The 21,385-nt window shown below is 50.1% G+C and overlaps 2 protein-coding genes across 10 annotated transcripts in view; one reads left to right on the forward strand and one right to left on the reverse strand.

Annotated features, from left to right (window-relative positions):
• On the reverse strand, positions 1-17,294 carry ATPAF2 (ATP synthase mitochondrial F1 complex assembly factor 2). Of its 9 annotated transcripts, XM_014851701.3 has the most exons (9): positions 16,957-17,261; positions 16,431-16,547; positions 9,231-9,275; positions 8,836-8,981; positions 7,307-7,404; positions 5,600-5,680; positions 3,219-3,331; positions 2,617-2,732; positions 253-615 (listed from the first exon to the last, which is right to left on the reverse strand). In XM_014851701.3, the coding sequence occupies exons 1-9, from the start codon at positions 17,087-17,089 to the stop codon at positions 478-480; spliced, it is 987 nt and encodes a 328-aa protein (XP_014707187.1). In that variant the 5' UTR covers positions 17,090-17,261; the 3' UTR covers positions 253-477. The 9 variants fall into 9 exon arrangements, with proteins under 9 accessions (XP_070338352.1, XP_014707190.1, XP_014707187.1 ...); XM_014851704.3 differs by lacking the exon at positions 16,431-16,547 and having other exon boundaries at positions 247-615; positions 16,957-17,294; XM_070482249.1 differs by lacking the exon at positions 8,836-8,981 and having other exon boundaries at positions 7,307-7,475; positions 16,957-17,112.
• GID4 (GID complex subunit 4 homolog) overlaps positions 17,236-21,385 on the forward strand; it is a 27,476-nt gene continuing 23,326 nt past the window's right edge. The window contains exon 1 of the mRNA XM_044746095.2: positions 17,236-17,910. Within this exon, the coding sequence (XP_044602030.1) occupies positions 17,236-17,910 (675 nt within the window). The remainder of the gene's footprint in view (positions 17,911-21,385) is intronic.

Genomic DNA, 21,385 nt, shown 5'->3' on the forward strand with positions numbered 1-21,385 from the left:
GACCAAGACCGACTCACTTTGAAAGATCATTTGATTAAAAGCCAGGGAAAAAAAGCCTTCAGGCTGAAGGCTGAGGATCACATGCAGAGTTGTCTGTTGATGACGTGGTGTCCCCAGGGTGAGGCTCGGGCCACAGGCAGCAGGTATCAGAACGTGCTCTGGGAGGGAAGCTGTTGGACTTTGTTGAAACCGGGACCTAACGAGGAATGGAGAAAAGTGGAGGCACAAATGAAAACAAAGCTCGACACACTTCCAGGGTGGAGAAATATTTAATAAAATCAGAGTCAAGAGAAAGTCACTTGTACAACTTGTCCCCCCTGCTCACAGCTGGCCCGCAGGGCTGGACTCAGGCTGACTCTAGACAGCTGCACTGTCTTGGGGGCATCTCAGGGCGATGCCAAGTTGGGGACGAGCCAGGGAGTCGTGTGGCTGTGCAGCCTCTGTCCTGCCGGCTGTGTGGTGCGTGCTGCCCGGGCCTCACTCCCGCAGGAGCTTGTGCTTGACTGTGGTGCTCTCGGAGCAGAGGTGGACGAAGAGGGCGCCAGCAGCCGTGCGTGCCCGCAGCTCCTGCAGCTCATAGTCGTGGGCCCACTCAATGTTGCCCCACTTCTGGATCTGAGGGGATGACAAGACATGCTGCTAGGTGAGTGGCTGCCTGCTGGCCAAAGCTACATTCCACCCCTCTAGCTGGGCCGGGGGCCATAGGCTCCGATCTTACCAAAATACGTGAGGCATACATTGGTGGGGGGCAGCAGGTAAGAACACGCAGGTGGCCAGAGCAAGCACCCGTGTTCTACAGGGTGTGGCTGGTCTGGGAGAAGTGTAGTCCAGGCCCAGGGCCGTGGGTGCCCACTACTAGGCGGGCCACGTACCAAAACCACACGTGTATCTCCCCAGAGGAGGCCTTGACCTGTGCTGTCCCTTCTCCCATGCTTCTTCCCACGAGGACACCACATGAGACAATCTGTAAAATGTCATCCACTGTGAGCTGCCTCCCCAGCCTGGGCTGCAAATGCCCCCGCATGGGTGGGATAAACAGATCAAAGGAGGCCACACAGTTGCTTCCTCTGACTCCTGGGGCGCTGCAGCCCTGCAGCGGCCCCTCTGCTCTGCACACGGGGGCAGGGCTGTGGATTCTCTCTCTGGACTCTAGAACTAGAGGGAGGAACTCTGGACACACAGTGTGGCTGTCCAGATGTCAGTGTGACTCCAACCCGACCCTGCTGGCTCCGGGCTGGCTGGGCTGCCCCAGCCTGTGCAGGAACTCAAAAGCTGCCACAGTATACAAGCTTTCAGCACTTCTGGGCAGCCCAGTCTCAATGAGGACAGCTGTGGCCTGTCATCTGAAGAGCGTGTTACACTTCGAGAGCACTCATGGAGTAATCCAGATCACTGCCCATCTTGTGGCAGATTGAACATGAAGTTCAGAGAAGGGTGCCCTGGCTCAGCTCCCATAGTCACAAGCAGAGTCTAGACCAGAAACAGGCTTCCTGGCTCCCACCTCCCTCAACTCTCACAGCCTTACACCCCACAGGTCACCCCTCTTCCCATTTAATTGTCTCTAACATCCAGAGGATAGCTAGCCTCTCTTACAATACAGAAACAGTTTTTTCCCAGGTATTTTCCTGAGCAGACAACTAGACGGACTTGGGAAATGGAGCCATTACAAAAGGAGTTTCATTGTCCTAGGAACCAATCTGTAACAGCAATTAACCTTCTGAGGTTGGAGGAATAAAACTCTGATTCTCAGAGTTAAAAAGTGCGAATGAAGGGCCGGCCCAGTGGTGTAGTGGTTAAGTTTACGTGCTCTGTTTTGGTGGTCTGGGGTTCGCGGATTTGGATCCCGGGCACAGATATGGCACCACTCATCAGGCCATGCTCTGGCAGTGTCCCACATAAAATCGAGGAAGAGGGGCAGAAATGTTAGCTCAGCAACAATCTTCCTCAAGCAAAAAAGAGGAAGATTGGCACAGATGTTAGCTCAGGGCTAATCTTCCTCACCAAAAAAAAAAAAAAAAAGTGAATGACAGGGTAGCAACCCTATTAATTCTGAGCCCACTAATCAGAACCTGTGTAAAGAGCAGCGACCTGTGCACCCCCTGCCAGCCAGGTGGCCCACTGTGTGAACATAGGTGCGAAGGCTCAGCCTGTGTCAGAGCACAAGTGTGGCTCCCAGTCACTCCAGCAGGACCTGCTCTGCAGGTGTGTCAGGCCCAAATGATGGCGATCTGCCCATGAACCTCCACCTGCAGAGTCGGGGTGAAGGCCTTGGCCCAAATCCTGGCTCCAGCATTTTCCAGGGGTGTGCCCCATGCCTTGGTTTCCTCCTGTGTAAAATGGGAATTTTTACAACAGCCCCACCTGACCAGGTTGTTGAGAAGAGGAGGTAAGGTGATGAGGGGAGAGCTGAGCACAGTGCTGGAACAGAGCAACAGCACTTACTACCATTATTTTTTTATTATTATTACTTGACAATACTTTGGCTCTTAGTTTTGGTTTCTGTTTGTACATGAAAGTAGTAAAGACCAAGTTTACATAAAAACAGATGGGTTAGCCACCCCCCCAGTTAGTCTGAATCGGGGGGGGGGTGAGGCGGGGACGTGAGGCACCCCTCACCTGGTACTCCTCCTCCAGGCGTGACAGCAACACAGCCTGCTCCACGGTCAGGCGCAGGTCAATCAGGCCCAAGGTCAGCACCATGGACTTGAGCTGGGTCACTACAAACTCAATCCCTGCAGGGACACAAGCCAAGTCAGGGCCCAGGGCCCCTACCTGAGACAGGGCCGCTGCAGACCTGCTCCTGTGAGTCCCTGCAGAGAACAGGGAAGGTGCGCAGGGCCAAGTGGGAACGGTCGCAGGGAACATCGCTTTTTGGCCAGTTCTGTATCCAGTCGCCATTTTTTCTCCAAGAGCGCTCTGGTTTTCCTTGGGGTGATCCCTCCTCTGCCCCTACCTGGGCTGGGCACATGACCTAAACCTGGCTGTTCAGACCAGAACCTGGCGCAGTGACTGGTTCATGAATGGGCATGTAACCTGGGCCAGGCCAACGAGACAAACTTGTGAATAAGAAGAGGAAGCCAACTTCCTCACGTCCTCTCAGACTGAGTAAGAGGGTTAGCGTCAGAGCCACCCCCTAGAGCGCTCCTTGACTCTCTGGGCTTCGATGCCCAGGCTCATCACACCCACCCTCCCAGGCCCACAGCAAGTGCCATGCATACCTTGTAGGGCCCACATGTTGTAAGACGCCAGGTGGCTGATGAGCACCTCCTGAGTCCTGGCTGGGATGCTGGGCCCCATTATGCTGGTGGAGGAGCCAATCTCCACGCCGTATCTGAAAGGAAAAGGCCTGGGCATGTTCCTGTCATGCTTGTCACCCAACTTTTACCCAGGAAGCAAAGTCCTAAACTGCTGAGCATGTGTATGCCCCTTCAGGGTCTGTCTTGTGGATTCTAGGAGCAACTGCCACTGTGGTTAGTGTCCTCCTGACCTAATAATTTTCTGTTGTCCAAGAGCAAAGCCAGAGGACCAAGAAACTGCCCTGAATGAAGGCACGGTTGGGCACGCATGCAAGCAGGAGGTTCGCTTATAGGTGGCTGCCTGGAATCGCCATCAAAAGCATAGGCTACCTCCTTTTTAAACCTTTTTTTTTTTGAGGAAGATTAGCCCTGAGCTAACATCCGTGCCCATCTTCCTCTACTTTATTTGTGGGATGCCTACCACAGCATGGCTTGCCAAGCAGTGCCATGTCTGCAGCCAGGATCCGAACTGGTGAACCCTGGGCCACCAAAGGGGAATGTGTGCACTTAACCACTGCGCCACCGGGCCAGCCCCCCTGCTTTTTAAACCTTTTGAGAAAGTTTTTCACATTTGAGGCTATAAAAGACTTCTTTTATTTGAGAAAGATTAGCCCTGAGCTAACGACTGCCAATCCTCCTCTTTTTGCTGAGGAAGACTGGCCCTGAGCTAACATCCACGCCCATCTTCCTCTACTTTATATGTGGGACGCCTATCACAGCATGGCTTTTGCCAAGCAGTGCCATGTCCATACCCGGGATCCGAACCGGCAAACCCTGGGCCGCCAAGAAGCAGAATGTGCGCACTTAACCGCTGCGCCACCGGGCCAGCCCCTCAATCATTTTTTTCAAATACTTATCAAGCCTCTACTATATATAAGGCATTGTTTTTGGTCTGGGACATGAGCTGGCTTCAAGAATGATACATTTTTTAGAATAATCCTAACTATATAAAACACAGGAAAAACACAATGGAGTAAAAGCAATTTTTGTATTTTCTTTCGTATACCACTGATTTTTCCCACTGGTTTAGAAATATTCTTGCTGGGGCCGGCTCCGTGGCTAAGTGGTTAAGTTCGTGCGCTCTGCTGTGGTGGCCCGGGGTTCGGATCCTGGGCGTGGACATGGCACCACTCATCAGGCCACGTTGAGGCGGCATCCCACATCCCACAACTAGAAGGACCTGCAACTAAGATATACAACTGTGTACGGGGGAGTGGGGGGGGGGGGGCGGTTGGGGAGATAAAGCAGATAAAAAAGAAAATAAATATTCTTGCTGAAATTCCTAATAGTATAAATAGAACATAGGAAATGGCCAAGTTTTTCAGTAAACTATTAAGGATGAGAAATCTCAACTGCCACAAAAAGACTACAATTTTGCACCATAGCAAAGATCTCCAGGCACCTAAATTATCATTATATTTCATTCGACCCCAAAATGACATTGTATCTTCATAGCTCTCACACAGTACTGTAGTTGTTACATTTTATCTGATCCTTCAGTGCAGGGGCGATGCCTTTTACTATAAAACCCAAGGATGCCTGGCACACTGCGGACACTCAGGACATGTATACAAATGAGACAGACATCACTTTTGTGAAAGACGCTATGCCAAAAATTACTCCACGTAAGCTTAAAAATCCTGTGGGCACAGTAGTACCGAGGTAGTAGCCCTTCGAAACTCCCCTTGGAATGAAATTAATTTATTTTGCCACCACATAATAGTCTGTTCAATTTTGCACAAAAGAGTCTTCCTGCAAAGGGAAAATATTAGGTGTCGTCAATGCCTAGAAACCATACATCCATAGGGTAAATGCCATCTGTCATTTTGTGGGAAGATGTCCAGACTTTTCTCCATGTGTGTACACATCACACATACTGTTTTGTGATTTAATTTAATAGCAATTGTGACGATGATAAAGATGGTAACTGCCAAAATTTGAGCATTTACTGTATGCCAAGCAAGATGCTAAGCCTCACTTTGTTTACTCCTCTCAACACCCTACGAGGTAGGGATTGTGAGCCCTGCTCACAGACAAGGAAGCTGAAGCTCAGAGAGATCAAGGTACTAGCCCAAGGTCACACAGCCAATCATGGCAGAGCTGGGGCTGTCCCTACACTCGGCAGAGTGCACGCTGATGGCAGGTGCATGGCGGCTGAGAAGACATGAGGAGCATCTTTCCAAGCCCTTCCATGGACATCTGGGAGGGGCTGAGCCCAGGGCGCTCTGAACTCAGCAAGTCTACTAGCTAAGGGCTCTCTGACCCCAACAGCCTGCTCAACACCGAGGGGCTGCAGATCTTACCTCTTCTCGGCCCATTCTATGACCGGGTCCCACTCGTTCTTTTGAAGTTCCACTAATGTCTCTGGCTCTTCCACCCTGTAGCTAATTCATTGCAAAAATCACCTTCATTAATAAAAGAGTACAATTCCTTCATTCAGTTACAGACAACAGAAAGCACAAAAGACATCAGCAAAAAAATCTTCTCCACCCCCACCCCAGCCCGACAGGGCTTTCCCCTAAAGCAGCGGTTCTCAGTGTGGCCTTGGAGCCAGCAGCAGCAGCATCACCTGGGAACGTGTGAGAAATGTGAATTCTCAGGCCCTGCCCCAGACCTACTGAATCAGACCCTCTGGGAGTGGGGCTCAAGCAGTCTTTTAACAAGCCTTCTAGCAGTTTCTAACGTAAGCTTGAGTTTGAGAACCACTATCCTAAATGCCCCCATGATTATTTGACAGACCAAAGTTTGCAGCACTGTATCCCGGGATCTACACCCACCTGATCCTAGGATGCTGTGCCAGAAGCTCAGTCACTGTCCCTACCCACCCTGACCCCTTCCAAGAGACTGTGCCCTTGGCCACAGACCAAGTTGCCTGCTTGCGCCGCATAAGCCCACCTGCCTCCTGGCTATAGAAGCAGCTGCTGGTGTGGACACCTGATGCCACTTGATGCCAGGCTGTGCCACTGTTTTGAGCAAGAGATAGAGAGATGGAGTCAGCTGAGGGGAGCTGAGCTGCAAGGCCTCATGGGATGGGAGCCCAGTGGGCACTGTGGAAAGCCACAGTCTAGTGTGAGCAGAGGGGAGAGGAGAGATCACGAGTATGCAGGAAAAGCTGGGCTCCTGAGAGGAGCAGATGAGTGGACGGACTCTCCCTCACCACCCACAGGGGCAGAGGGAGGAGCTCTGGCATCCAATCTTCTGCTTCCCCTCCCTGGTGGCCCAACCATCCTTCATTTCCTATTAGGGTCACTATAGACTGTTCAAGGAAACCCTTTTTGCCTGAACTAGGTTGAATGAGTTTCTGTTCCCTGCAATCTAACGGCCCCTAACGCTATGGAGTGGACTTTCTGATGAGTAACTCAGAAAGGGCACCACTGGCCGCCTCTCCAGGGGCACCTTTGCCCTCAGGCCACAGTGCTATTTCATGTGCCATCCATGAGACAAAGCAGGATTCTAGAGCACTCAGGGCAGCGACATGGTGCTACTCAACCACTTCAGCTGTTTCTGCAACTTGCCTTCAACGTCACTAACCAGTTAGCTAAAGAACATAGACATGAGGAGAGAATTCAGAAGTGGAGGAAGCCAGCTCCTGAATATCAGTGTCTGACCATCTGTGTCCAAGCTGGCAAGTAAGGACAAGGATGCCTACATGAGACTATGCCAGTGAGAAGAAGTCCCAGGTCAGAGGCCCCACTGGGAATTGGCAAGTGACCCCCTTGTCCTGGAGCCTGCAAGAGCTGTCTATAGCACCATCCCTAGACCACGGAACAGCAGCTAGGCTACAGGAGGGGAGTGCCCAGCGCTCTGACACTGCTGCAGCTTGAAGTCCTCCCTTCTAGGGATTTGCAGGGCAGCTAAATGCTGACGTCAAGCAGACCACCTTCCCTGCCCTGTGAGATAAAAGAAAAAGGTCTGCCTCTTCTTCCGCTGATAACTGTCTGGGCAAATGAGGCAAACAGCCCAAGGGACTCACTTGGTCCAAGGGGAATGCCCATCTAAATGTCAATTACCAGATGGTGTCGGTGTCCAGAAACTTCACAGCTGCTCGGATCAGCTGGTCCTTGTTTCGCTGGGTTGGGTTGTCTAAAGACGTGTTGCACAGTGTGGTCTGAATCAAAAGGCAGAGAGCCCTGTCACCACCTGCTGGGCCCAGGCAAAAGCACTGCTTCCCCGAGGACACTGCATCCAACACACAGGAACAGGGAGAACCAGATAGCACCACCAGCCCTGGATCCGAGGTGTCTGCACCTCAGCTGTAGCACATCCACTGAGAGCTGACTGCAGCCAAGCTCCACGCCAAACGCCGTGTGCAACAGCTCATGGGATTCTCACAGTGGCCCTAGGATTAACGAACTCGCCCAAGGCCGCATGCTCTTTACTACCAAGCTCTGTTGTATTTAATTTAATCCTCATGACAACTCTTTGGAGTGGGTGCTATTAATATGCCCATTTCAGAGATATGGAAACTGAGGCCCAGAGATGTCAGATTCAGCAAATAAGACATGTCACATTACTGGAACTCAAATATGACGGAAAAGCTTAGGAGCTGGCTCCCTGGGCACCTTCAAAAGCAGGCCACAAATCAGCCAAACCAGGAGCAGGATTATTTTTCCAGATCTGCCTTGTTGACAGTAGCCTTCTCAGGTCCTCTAATGATTAATTTGTAGCCCTGATCACCCTAATTGCCTCAGATAGTCAAAGGAGCAGGCCAGCATGCAGCAGGCTGCGAAGATGTTGAAGAAGCCCACCTGGGTGTGTATGTCAAGGCTGAGGACAGCGATGACCAAGACAATCACAGTAACTCCAGTGCTGACTGAGTACTCACTCTGTGCCAGGGACTACCTCAAGGACTTTTATGGATCCTCCCATCCCTTCCTGACCACCACTCCACGAGGAGGGTGCTATTATCACTCTCCTTTCACAGATGGGGAACGTGGGGCTGAGAGGGCTCAGTAACCTGCCCAAGGTCCCCATTTGGAAGCTGCAGAGCCTGGAGTCCAAGAGTCTAGCCAGTCCCTGTCCCAGTCTGCACCGGGGCTGGCTCCAGGTGAGTCGACCTCACCTCACCCACCTGCCCCCACAGGTTCTTGCCCTCAATACTGAGTGCCATCTAAACCTCACGCTAGGGGACTGGCTATGCACTGGTGAGTAAGACAGACATGGCCCCACCCTATGCTTACAAGGCATCGGAGGAGACAGACAATAAGCACGCAAACGTAAAACAGTCAATTACAAATTGTGTAAGTGCTGACGAAACAAAGGAACAGCTGTCAAGGTAGAAAACAAGACAGCTGGGCAGTCAGGGAAGGTGACGTCTGTCCTGAGACCACAGGAGGAACGAGCCAGCCAGCAGGGTGTTCTGAGCAGGGGAGCTGCAGGGGCCAGATCACGAGTGGGAACATTCAGTCCGTTCAAGGAGGCAAGTGTGGCTGGAGCCCGCCCCAGAGGGCCTTATTACAATCTGGAAAGGAGTCTCAATCTGTGCCAGGTGCCCTAGGAAGCCAGTGGGCATCAGGGTGTAGGCGTGTGAGCTTGTTACCAGGTGCATAGTGTAGAACTTGATGGTGTCCTGTTGGGAGTCCCATTCAGTGGCCACTGCGATGGCCAGGGCCTCGCTGGGAACAGTAAAGAGCTTGGCTTGGGGAGTTTTCAGCTTTCTGTGGTCCAAGTTTATCTCAAAGCCACCTTGAAAGAGCAAATGAAAAGTTCTCAGGGACTGTTACGTGGAATCAAGTGACCGTTCCTAGATTTAGCTACTTGAATTGGTAAAGACGAAGACAACTCTGAGTTCCTTCACCAAGGGCTTACAGAAACACGTGACAAAAACGCAAAGGGTAATCTCACTGCTGAAAAGGCAGGAGATGAAAAATGTGTCTACTCATTCACTGAAGAAAAAAAAAAGAAACAGAGGCAGTCAAAATTTCAGACACTCACCTTCTCCCTGTGTGATGCTGACATTCTGATAAAACCTCTTCCTTTCTGTGAGAAAGATTTTTCAAAAAGGCAGTTTAAAGTAACACGGAGACAGCTCAGAAAGTGACAAGACCAGTTTGTATCATTACTGCTAATACTGATTGATTGGCCTGATTTTCATAGCACCATTCAAGGTGTGCCCTACGCTATGCGGGATAATCAACGGCTTCTGATTAAAGCTGGGGGAGGAGGGCATTCGCTCTCCAGGGCTGAGGGAGGAACAGGACATGCTGGTCACGCCTCTACCTGGCCCCAGGCCCAGAGACAGTCTGATCACGCAGCAGCACGAAGCTGCAGACTGTCTGACCTGACAGAGTTTTCCAGTACCTTCTGCTTTAACTTCTAAGCATACTCCCTCTGTGCTGCCCCCACCAGCACTGCCCCTATGACAGCAAAATGTGCCCGAATCTAATGATGGTATCTGAATGCAATAAAGCCAGAGACCCACTTCAGCCAAGACCGTTGCCTCTAAGAAGGCATGAGTGGAAAATCAGCGTGAGCCTGCATGTGTGTGCGCATGTGTGCATGCATGTGGCACACAGGCAGTAAGCAGAGATCTCAGGAGCATTTCCCATTCCCTCTATCCAATTCATTAACCTAATTTACCAGCTTGCTTGTGTATTCAAGAGGAACTCCAAACATTTCCTTTAAGAAGGGGGAAAATCTGTCCTGTGTTTTATTTTGAAAGTAACAAATAAAATCTTACATAAAAATGTAAACACATTCCTCCCTCTTTTACCTGAAGGGATTAAAAGCCAAGAGCACCTTGTAAGGAATTACACAGATTCCATCAACTAATAAAGAACAAATGGGCCATATTTTGGAAGCTATAGCCCATAACCCAGTCTTCACCATCTACGATAAACACAAACCCACACCCTCATCTGTTCCTTCACTGGTTTGTTCTTTCACGTGTTCATTGGGTGCGGAAGCCGTTGGAGTCCCTAACTAAAGTTACTTATTAGAAATAAGGATGCAGTATTGGGAGGGAAAGGAGATTCATTAGTTTTTAATGTTTTTTAACTTCTTTTAATGCTTAAAAAACCCCACCAAGCTAAAGTTAAAATTGTATGAATTCAAACAGACTATGAACATCAGGATAACTTGGTAGTGTGCGTGGGAGGAGGGGAACTAGAGAGGGGTCTCTGGTCTTCAAACCGTATTTTATGTTTTCCACATCATATCAGTTTTTTCGTTAATTTCATTTGCTATCATTAACGCTTAAATACAGAGGGCCGAAAACCACATTTCCATGGTTGCACTTACTAAACTAAGGCCCAAACTGTTTTCTCACAAAAAAAATATTTGTGTGCCTACTATGTGCAGGTTTTGTTCTAGGTACAAGGGATAAAACAGTGAATAAAACAGACAAAAAGTCTTGTCTACACGGAGTTTAAATATTTTTCTAAAAAGTGATCGGATCTGGCCAGCAAGATGATGTTGTATTATTATGGCACAATTTACCTACCACCTTCATCCGAAATCACACTGACTCTCTCAGACATTTGACACTAAAATACGAGGTGTACGCCGCCCTGGTGCTTTTAGATTTCCCTACTTCACAAGCTGTCCAGGTCACGTTCAGAGGGTGGGGGAGACACAGGTCGGGAGGCCTGCGTTGAGGCATCCAGAGCATGTTCAGTATGTTCTGCAATGCCTGGCTGGGCAGCAGGTCTAAAGCCAGGCCAGGCAGGAAGTGGGAAGAGCTCTGAAAGCCCTGACTCATCACTGAGGGAAGGGTCCACCCCATGGGCAGGAAATGCCCGTGGAGAGCATTCTTGCCAGTGCCCCATAAGCTCCAGGAAATGGGCCCATGAGACCTGGGGCCAAGCAGTGGACTCAGGCAGAAACTGATAGGTGAACCTTCCCAAGCTGCCAGGATAGCGGGGCTTCCCATAAGGAAAGTCTTTTTTTCTGCTTTGCTGGTCAGGCCTTGGCTTTAACGTCCTGGCCAGGGCCACCTCTGAATCTGATCAAGAAGGAAAAACTGGAAGGGAGTGGGACGGATGGAGGGTCAAGGAAGAGGCAACCAAAATTGCTCACAGCAGGAGAAAACCATGCAGAAAAACAGATGATAGCAGGGCAAAAGGAGCTCAAAGGCTGCCGGGCCTCAGACCTAGGTGGGGCACGCTGGGGCATGTCTTAGAAAGGTACTCTTCTGCATGGAGCACGCACGTGGAGGACAGACCATGGGCGGCGAGGTTTGAAGACTAATCCCACTGGAGGAAGTGTGGGAAATCCTCGAGATAGGACTCAAAGCTCACCCCTGCCCTCAAGGCACTTACTGTCCAGCAGGAAGATGGACACTAGACCAGCCAAACAATGAAGTGACTGACTGTGATGGCCAAAGTACATGGAACACTGAAACACATGCTGGGAAGCCTAATCTGATCGTGGGCTGCCTCCAGGCAGTGAGATTTCCTCTGAGACCTGAAGAAGAGGCAAGAGTTAGCCCATCTGTATTGATGGATTCGTTTTTGGAATGGGTGTGTGGGGAAGTAGTTTCTAGCAGAACAGCTTACACAAAGGTCCAGGGCTTCAAGAGGACACAGAGTTTTGGAGAACTAGAAAGATGGTCAGGACAAGGCCATAAGTATCCAGTGGAGGATGGTTAGAGATGCCCAGAGAGCGCAGTGGGGGCCAGATCTGGGGAGAGGGGGCTGGGTAGGTCACAGTTAGGAGGGCAGAGGGAGCCAAGTAAGGGGTTCACATAGGCAAACAAGAACAGGATCTGGAAAATTCATTTGGTGGGATCCATGCTCCCCAATGTCAAAAGACAGAGGTTCTGTGCCTGGGCCTTCAAAGGTCTTGGGTCACATAAGACAAATCATGAGACCAGAAGCCTGTGAAGTTCCTTACTCTCTGTGAATATAGGGCTGGCTGACAGCAACGGGAACACCATCTTTAAAGACAAAAGAAACAGCCTAGCCTTGTAGGATCACAGAGAATTAAGGTCTATTTTGAGAATGAATCACGCCCTCAACAGAACATCTGTTTCTGTGGCAAAAACACACTTAGTGCCTTTTGAGACACAATTTGTGCACTATGTAGATACAAAGAAATGGGAATGTGAAAAAGTGTTGAATTTAAAAAGCTGGCCACAAGAAAACAGGCTACATAGGTAGAGAACAACTTTAAAAACCTGCTCATGTGAAAAATGCTGACTTGGGAATTAATGTCCATTGGGTCCCTTTTGCCTATGAGGTTGCTTTAGTCCATAGAAGAACCAGGCAGTTTTCTGTGTCACTTCCCCCGACACTCTTCCTCCTGTTCCAGGCTTCACGGATCAGTGAGCGGTCTTTCTACCAGCCTCAGTTTCCGGGCTTGCCTTTGCTTTGGAAAGACTCAAAGTGTCAGAACTACAACTTCCAGAGTGCCCCACGGACAGAGGAGGTGCCTTCTCAGAGCTGTCTCAACACCTTTTATCTTTTTAAACAGTGCCATCTGGTGGGCCTTAAACCTGAAAGCTGAAATTCTGACTCAGGGCATCCCTCCATCCATAATCCTAAGGCGGCTTCTAACAAATGTTTCAGGGATCAAAATCCTTCAGGTCAACGATATGAAGAACTCTTGCAACTCAATAATAAAAAGACAAATAACCCAATTAAAAAATGGCCAAAGGATCTGAATAGACATTTCTCCAAAGAAAATGTACAAATGTCCGATAAGCACATGAAAAAATGCTCCACATCATCCATCATCAAGGAAATACAAACCAAAACCAAGAGACACCACTTCCTGCCACGAGGATGGCTATAATCAAAAAGACAGATGTTAATAACAAGAGTTGGCAAGGATGTGGAGAAACTGGGAGCTTCATACACTGCTGGTGGAAAGGTAAAACAATGCAGCCAACTTGGAAAGCAGTGTGGCAGTTCCTCAAAAAGTTAAACGGTTACCTTTTGACCCAGCAATTCTACTCCTCCATATATGAGAAATGACAACATACGCTCTCATAAAAACTTGTACACAAATGTTTATAGCAGCATTCAGAAGTGCCAAAAGATGGAAACAACCCAAATGTTCATCAACAGTGGAATGGACAAATAAGATGTGGTATGTCCACACGATGGAGTATTATTAAGCTATGAAAAAGAATGAAGTACTGATACACGTTACAACTTGGGTAGACCTTGAAAACATGCGAAGTAAAAAAAAAAAAAAAAAAAGCCAGTTAAAAAAGACCCCATTCCATTTATATGAAATGTCCAAACTAGGGAAATCTAGAGACTGAAAGTAAAGTAGTGGTTGCCTACGGCCAGAGGGACAGAGAGGGTGAGGGAGGTTGAGTTAAAGGATACATGGTTTGTTTTGGGGTGATAAAAATGTTCTAGAATTGATTGTGGTAATGGTTGCACAATTCTGTACGTTAACTGTTGAACTGCACATTTTCAATGAGTGAATGGTAAGTGAATTATATCTCAATAAAGCTGTTAAAAAAATTCTTCAGGCCAAATGTATCTGCCATAGCAATTAATGTAAATGGGCTAAGTGACAAACACACTTGTTTCCAAGTTGCTCTAGCCCTCAGAGCAGGGGTTGGCAAACTTTTTCTGTAAAGAGCCAGAGTAAATATTTTAGGCTTTGCAGGCCGTACAGTCTCTAGTGCACCGAGTCAACTCTGCCACTGTCCTGACAGCAGCCCTAGGAGATACGTAAAGGAATGCACAAGGCTGTGTTCCAATAATACTTTTTTTAATAAAATCGGGTGGAAGGCTGAACTCCTTACCTACAGAATCTCCCTTAACCCAACACAACCACTCTATGAAGACAGGGCAGGTAACGCCTCTGAGGTGCTGGAGGCGCTCAGAAGCTGAATGACTTGTCCAGGTGATAGGCACCTTGTAAACAGAGGAGACAAGACTTCCAGCCCTGACTTCACCGGGCATTGCACTCAGCCAGATATGCGGTCTCTCCACAACACCTTCCCCCTAAGCAGCTGATGGATCTCCGACAGCTGGTACAGACAGACGGCCACTCAGCCTCACACAGGTCTCCTTGCTGCAGTGTCTCCCCCAATGCCCGGGCGACCCTTTCCTAACTGCCTCCTCTCCCGACAGCCTTCAATGGCAAGGCCACTCCTAAGGAGCCAAGTGCAATCTGCTGACCAACTAAGTCTTCATCAAGAAGGCCCCACTTGGGTTTAATCTTCTACTACTACAAAGATTCACAGAATCTCAAACTGGTAAAGTCTGTAAAGCGCTCATAGGCCTGGTTGATGTACCGCCCTCCCGCTGCGCTCCATTCTTTCCTTCATTCATATTTTCTTTCATGTTTGACTAGCTACCGTGTGCCAGGCACTTCCAAGAGCCTAAACCAGTAAGTCTACAGTAGAAAGGAAAAGGAAATGGCAGATCAAGTGCCACCATAACAGGAAGTGGCCTCCACTAACCTAAATTAACCCTCTGCTCGTGCCAACTTAAGTGAACTCCTGAATGTGTCCCCTTTGCTAGTGTCGTGCCTCCCTGGGATGTTGTAAAGGAAAAAAACAAATAACTCTTATTTTCCTCTACACACTCACACAGACACCCTGCACTCCAAATGCGTGAGGGTTTTCCCACCAATTAACTCTGCAACACCAGCTGGGTGTCCTATAATTTAATTAAGTTCTGACACTGTCTACCTGGAGTTAGCTTCAGATCCCACAGGTTAAGGGCTCAACCCCACAAGACTGCATCCTCTGCTGCCCCCATGCCCCACTGCAGACACCAACTGCAAGTCCAGGTTGTCACCTGTGCTTCTGACCTGTAACTTGGAGGTTCCCAGGACCCCGCCTTGGGTTTCATTAATTTGCTAGAGCAGCTCACAGAACTCAGGAAAACATCTTACTTACTAGATTACCCATTTATCATAAAAGGATACAACTCAGGAACAGCCAGATGGATGAGACCCAGAGGGCAAAGAATGGAAAAAGGAGTGTGGAGCTTCCACACTCTCTGGGCGCGCCACTCTACCAGCATCTCCACGTGGTCACCAACTCGGAAACTCTCCGAACCCCGAGGTTCAGGGGTTTTATGGAGGCTTCGAGGCATAGGCATGATTGATTAAATCACAGGCCATTAGTGATCAAGTCATTCTCTTGCCCCTCTCCTCTCCCCAGAGATCAGGAGGTGGGGCTGAAAGTTCCAACCCTCTAATCTTGTGGTTGGTTCCCCTGGCAACCAGCCCCCATCCTTAGGGGCTTTCCAAAAGTCACCTCATTAACATAAACTCAGATGTGGTTGAAAGGTGCTTGTCATGAATAACAAGATGTTCCTTTCACCTTTATCACTCTGGAGTTATTTCAGGACAAAAGACCAAATATTATAACAAAACATTATCCTACAACTCTTATTGCTTAGTAAATTACAAAGGTTTTAGGAAACGTGTGCCAGCACGGGACAAAGACTAAATATATACATATTTCCTATAACAAATCACAGTATCACAGAGTCCCTTCCTTCTTCCTCTTTACTGGCTCTTCATTGCCACTGGGCCCTGATAGGCGAAACCTCAGCTCCCTGCTGCATCTTCCCCATTTGTATAAAATTATGGGACTTAGAAGAACTCTCGGAGGCAACCTAGTCCTTCAACTCACAGAGGAAAATAAGGTGAGAGGAAGTAGTCACATGCCCAAGATCACACAGTACCTCAGAGGTTCAGCCAGCATCAGACCCCAGATTTGTACTTCTGCCACAATGCCAAACTGCCTACAGAGTTCTAAATTTTCTAAAGCAGACGTTATTACACCAAGGTCCCTCAATCCCCGCTGTCACCTCTGGACATGTTCTAGCCGCCAACACTCCTCCTTCTCTACACCAAACTCCTACTCATCTATCAAGACTCAGCTTAAACATCCCTTCACCCAAGATCCTTTCTAGATCCGCAACACTCCCAAGATGGGAGTAGGTGCTTCTTAGTGTTCTCACAGCTTCTTTGCATTTCCCTTATCACAGGATATTATCAGCTACTGTTTAATCAGGATAGCATACCCTTCTGCACTGGACAGTGAACATCAGCCATGTGAGAAGTATGTGTCTTGAAGACCACAGTGCCTTTCGCCCTCAGCACAGAAAAACTAACGGAATGGAAGGAGAGTGTTACTACTCTCCACCCACTTAAGGGAGTCACTCCCACTCTTACTCTGAAACCTCTCCCCAGAAGCAAAGAGTGAGCCACTACCTTCTCGTAGGCCTCCTCCTAGGTGATAGGGCAGTAGGAGGGAGGGCCAGGAAACCTGCAGAGAAAGTGGCCGAGATGCAAGACTGCCGGGGTTCCAGGCCCCTTCTGTGCCGGGTCCTGGGGACACAGAAAGCAGTCAGACAGGCCGACCTTTGCCCTCCCTAAAACTCTCAGAGTCTGCTCTGTGACCTTGGCGTAGTCCTGATCCAGAACCTGAATTTCCTTGCCTGAAAACAAGGATGACATCTTCTTTCCTTACTGAAGAGAGGAAAGCCACAAGCTTTGAGAAGAGATGCACTTGCCAAATGTCAATTACTGTGTCCTGCCGTGCCGCGCTTTGTGCCCTAGGGTGGTCCCTGCCCTTGCCTGGGCTTCTTTCCCGATCTGAACTAGCATCCTATTCACCAGCGTAACCTCAGGAGCCCGCGCCCTGCCTCGGTTACCTCTGCCCGCGCGGCCGAACCCCGCAGCCCACCCTAGCCCAGCTCGCTTTTGGCCAAAAGGGAACGTGCCTGGCCTCCCTCACCTGTCAGGGGGGCGTATGCCCGGGCTTGCAAGCGGGGGTTTGGCCCCGGCCCCACGGAGGCGATGAGGCCACCCCGGGGCCGGTTCAGGAGGCGGCGCCCCTCGTCCCACAGCCGGAGGCAGCTCCTCCACATCGCGCCTGGAAGGACGACCGGCGCGAAACCTGAGAGCGGGAAACACAGAGTGAAGGGATCCCCAAGCCGCACGCTCGGGCTGTACGGAAACCTGTCACCGCCTCCCCCAGAAGCCTCAGCCACCCCTGGACGCCGCCATCTTCCGCATGACACCAACGGCGCGCCGTCGCTCCCGCGCGCCTCGTGCGCACACCCCCGGTCAATCAGCATCACAAACGCACCTCGCCCCGCCCACTCCACTCCGCGTCTCGGGAAGAAGACTACAAGTCCCAGAGGGTCCCTGGCGCACCTCGCCACGTGTTTTCTCTGCCCGCCAATGGGTGGAAGCGCCGCATGAGCCTGCTCCCGCCCCCCGGGCGCGCCCGAGCCAATTGGAAGGGGTGGTGTGTGTGCGAGGGCAAGTGGGGAGGGGGACTCGGCTCAGGACCGGGAGGCCCTACTCGCAGGTCTCGGGGTCCCGGTGGCGGCCGGAGCGCTTGGTCCGCAGGCAGTGGGCGAGTGGTGCCCCTCCCGCCCCAAGCCCCACGCGCGCGCACCCCAGCCCCTCCCTCCCTGCCACCCTCCGCGGCTCCCGCGCTCCGGCGGCGGTTCCTCTCCCCCTCCCCCCAGCCCTGGCTCCGGGGGACCCCGCGATGCCGGTCCGCACCGAGTGTCCCCCGCCGGCCGGTGCCTCGGCCGCCTCCGCGGCCTCGCTCATCCCGCCGCCGCCCATCAACACCCAGCAGCCCGGCGTGGCCACCAGCCTGCTCTACAGCGGCTCCAAGTTCCGCGGCCACCAGAAGAGCAAGGGGAACTCGTACGACGTAGAGGTGGTGCTGCAGGTGAGCGCCGGGCCGGGCTGGGGCCCGAGGGCCTCCTCGCGGCGCTCACGGGCCGTGCCCGCCCCCGGCTCCTCGAGCCCGCAGCCGCGACCAGGCCCTCGCCGCCAGGCCTCCTGCAGCCGGCGCTTCACCCCCGGGACTTGCCCAGCTGGTGTCTCACACTCTTCAAACCCCAGCCCTGACCTGCCCCCTCACACCCGGAGCCTGTCGTGAGCTGCTCCTGGCAGATCTTGAACACTTCCCAGACATGAAGCCCGGGACCGGCCCGCCTGGGATCCGGAAGCCCCCTAGGACTCGCCACCCTCAAACCTGGGTCCTTCATCCTCGTGACCTGTCGCCGCAAGATCAGCCCTCCCTCATTCCCTCTCAGATCCTGAAGAACTCTCCGATGGTTTCTCCTGATTCGGGACCCTCCCCAAGGCTAGGCCCATGTCTGGTTCTCCCAGTCCTGAGACATGCCTCCTTGCCCTCTTTCCCTGGTACCAGGAATCCTCAGACCCTGGGGCCCCCCTCTTCCTCCTATGATCTTTGGGACGAAACTTAGTCAGCCCCCTCAGATCTGGGAGCACCCTCACTTCGTTAGCTCCTGGGCCTGAGAGCCCACAGCCCACAACTGACTCCTGGCCCATGGCCTCCCTCAAGACCAGGCACTCACACCCTGGCTGCTCCTGGGTGGGACTTCTCACGGTATGTTAGGAATTGTGTCCTGGGACCCCCTACTGCTCCAGTCGCTTCCTGGCTGGGACGCCCAGGCCTCCTGCCCCAGACTTCTCATACTCCCTACCCCTGTGCTCTGGCCACTTCCAGTCTGCTCCCAGGCTCCCTGGCCTCCCTACCCAGACCGTCCCACTTCATAACCTTCATATTCCTCTTTCCTTAGCACCTGGCAACCCTATTCTTAACTTTTATCTACGTAGCCAGGGCTTCCTCCTGATCTCTGAAACCCACGTACTGGGAAATGTAACTCACCCAGTTTTATTTCTCACATGGATAGTTCCTTCTCATGTCCATCCACCTCCCCTCATTTGACCTGGATTTCTGATTGTCTGCTGTCAGCCCCCGATAGCTTCGGAACTACAGCCTCACCTGCCCTGGCCCTTTCCTGCCCCTCACCCCTCTCATGCAAATGGTGGCACATTTGACATTTTTTTCCAGGCGAAGGAGATGAATAGTGGTTAATAGTCCTTTTTCTCTCCCTTCCCTACAAAACCGTTCTTTCTTTCCACCTACCCTTGCCTGCCTTAGGACCCACTTCCCCCCTCCCTCTGCCCCTTTGTCCTTAGCCTGACACCCTGCTTCCTTCGCTGTTCCCAGAAGCCCCTCCAAGCAGCTTTTCCCCTTGAAAGGTCTTAGAGAAGTTTCGTGGTCCTAGTGTGCTGCTTTAGGGCTCCCATGTGTGAGGAGAGGATGCAGGATGTGTCTTTTCCTTAGGCTTGCCCTTTGCCCTTTGCAAATTTTAAATCTTAACCTCTCTTCTGAAAAAGTAGGTCTTCCACCTGAAGGACTCTGGGAGTGCATTTTCTTTCTGCATACTGCATTCATCAGCCTCTTTTTTCTTACTGTTTTGTGGGAATAAGTATTTTTCTCTTTTTTTGATTGGGAAAACTACATCTTCATGTTAATTGTATCTTTGGTCTATAAACTTATATTTCTGTTATGAGCCATGATACTTATTGTAAGTGAAAAACTTGTGGCTGAGATATTTCGGTCTTCATAATTATATGTCTCACGTAGTGATACCCCTTCCCTTTTGCTTAAAATGTGAGAATTTAGTATGAAGGTACAGGCTTCTTTTTTTCTTTTTTTGCAAGTAATTAACAAAATTCTGGAAGTGCGATCCCTGGTGTGGACCATGTTTGCAATGATCTTGAATTTGTGCCCATTGTTAAATTTGATGGTTTCTGATGTAGGGGACACCTGGCAGGGTAGCTAAGTCTCAAAGAGAAGTCTGTTTCTGTTACTCCGACAGCTACTGTCATTAGTGTGTTATTTCTGAATTCCTGTCAGGTGCCAATTTCCTTGTGAACCAGTGGAAGAAGTGATTTGGTTGGTGCACGATTGCTAGGTCTCAGGACAGCCCAGAGCAGAAACCTGGCCGACGGCTGGAAGCCACTTGAGTAGGATGTCTGATGGTGGGGGTGGTGGTGATGCCCAGGAATGCTGCCCTACACCTGGATTGGTGAGCTGTTTGTCCATCATTGAGACGAGTCAGTGGCATGTGAATTGCCCCATCATCTGGTTTTTCAGCCAGAACTAGTTTCTTGGACTCGACCTTCCTAGAATACTTCTGCCTTTTATAACTCAGCCTCTTTCCAGCTTTCTTTCTTTTTTTCATATCAGCTTAATTGGGATATAATTCACATACCATACAATTCAGCCTTTTAAAGAGTACAATTCAATAGTTTTTAGTATATCCACAGAGTTGTGTAACCATCACTGCAGTCTAATTTTAGAACACTTTCACCACCCCAGAAAGAAACCTCATACCCCTAGCCTTCACCCCCCTCCAACTGTATGCAACCACTAATTTTTTCCCCTAAGATTTGCTTATTCTGGACATTTCATGTAAATGGAATCATACAATATGTGACCTTTTGTGTCTGTCTTCTTTCACTGAGGATGATGTTTTTAAGGTCCACCTGTGTCAAAGCATATGTCAATGCTTCATTCTTTTTTATGGTTGCATAATAGTCCATTGTATGGATATATGACATTTTATTTATCCATTGATCAGTTGATGGATATTTGGGTTTCCACTTGTTGATTGTTAAGAATCATGCTGCTATGAGCATGCTTGTGCAGGTTTTTGTCTAGACAGACATCTTCAGTTCTCTTGGGTGTATACCTAGGAGTGGAATGCCTGGGTCATATGGTAACTCTATGTCTAACATTTTGAGGAAGGGCCAGACTGATTTCCAAAGTGGCTGCACCATTTTACATTCCCACTAGCAATGTATGAGTGTTCCCGTTTCTCCACATCCTCGTCAACACTTGCTGTTGTCCATCTTTTTGATTGTAGCCATCCTAGTGGGTGTGAAGTGGTATCATTGTGGTTTTGATTTGAATTTCCCTAATGACTAATGATGTGTTGTGCACCTTTTCATGTGCTTTTTGGAGCACTTTCTTTTTTAGAGATTTCAGTTTGAAGAGTTCCTCAAACCTTTGTGATTCTGACTGGGTTTGTTGTTGTTGGTATTACCATGACTATTCTCTTTCTCCTCTGCCATCCAAGAAGCCAAGAGTGAAGCGAAGGCCAGGGCTACTGTGAAAAGAGCAGCTGTTGGACACAGCTGTGCTGTGAGAACTTCTTGCTAAGCATTTGCCTTGTTCTCTTTCTCAGGGAGATGCCGGCCTGTCATTTGGTTAAAGCTCTCTGAGTTGTGGTGTATTTGAGTTCACCAACCGTCATCAAGATCAATTTGGGCAGAATGAGAGAGACACGTGGTTGAACGGAGGCCAAACTGAAATTCTGATT

The sequence above is a fragment of the Equus asinus genome, chromosome 13 (genome assembly GCF_041296235.1).
Source record: "Equus asinus isolate D_3611 breed Donkey chromosome 13, EquAss-T2T_v2, whole genome shotgun sequence".
Taxonomy (NCBI): Eukaryota; Metazoa; Chordata; class Mammalia; order Perissodactyla; family Equidae; genus Equus; species Equus asinus.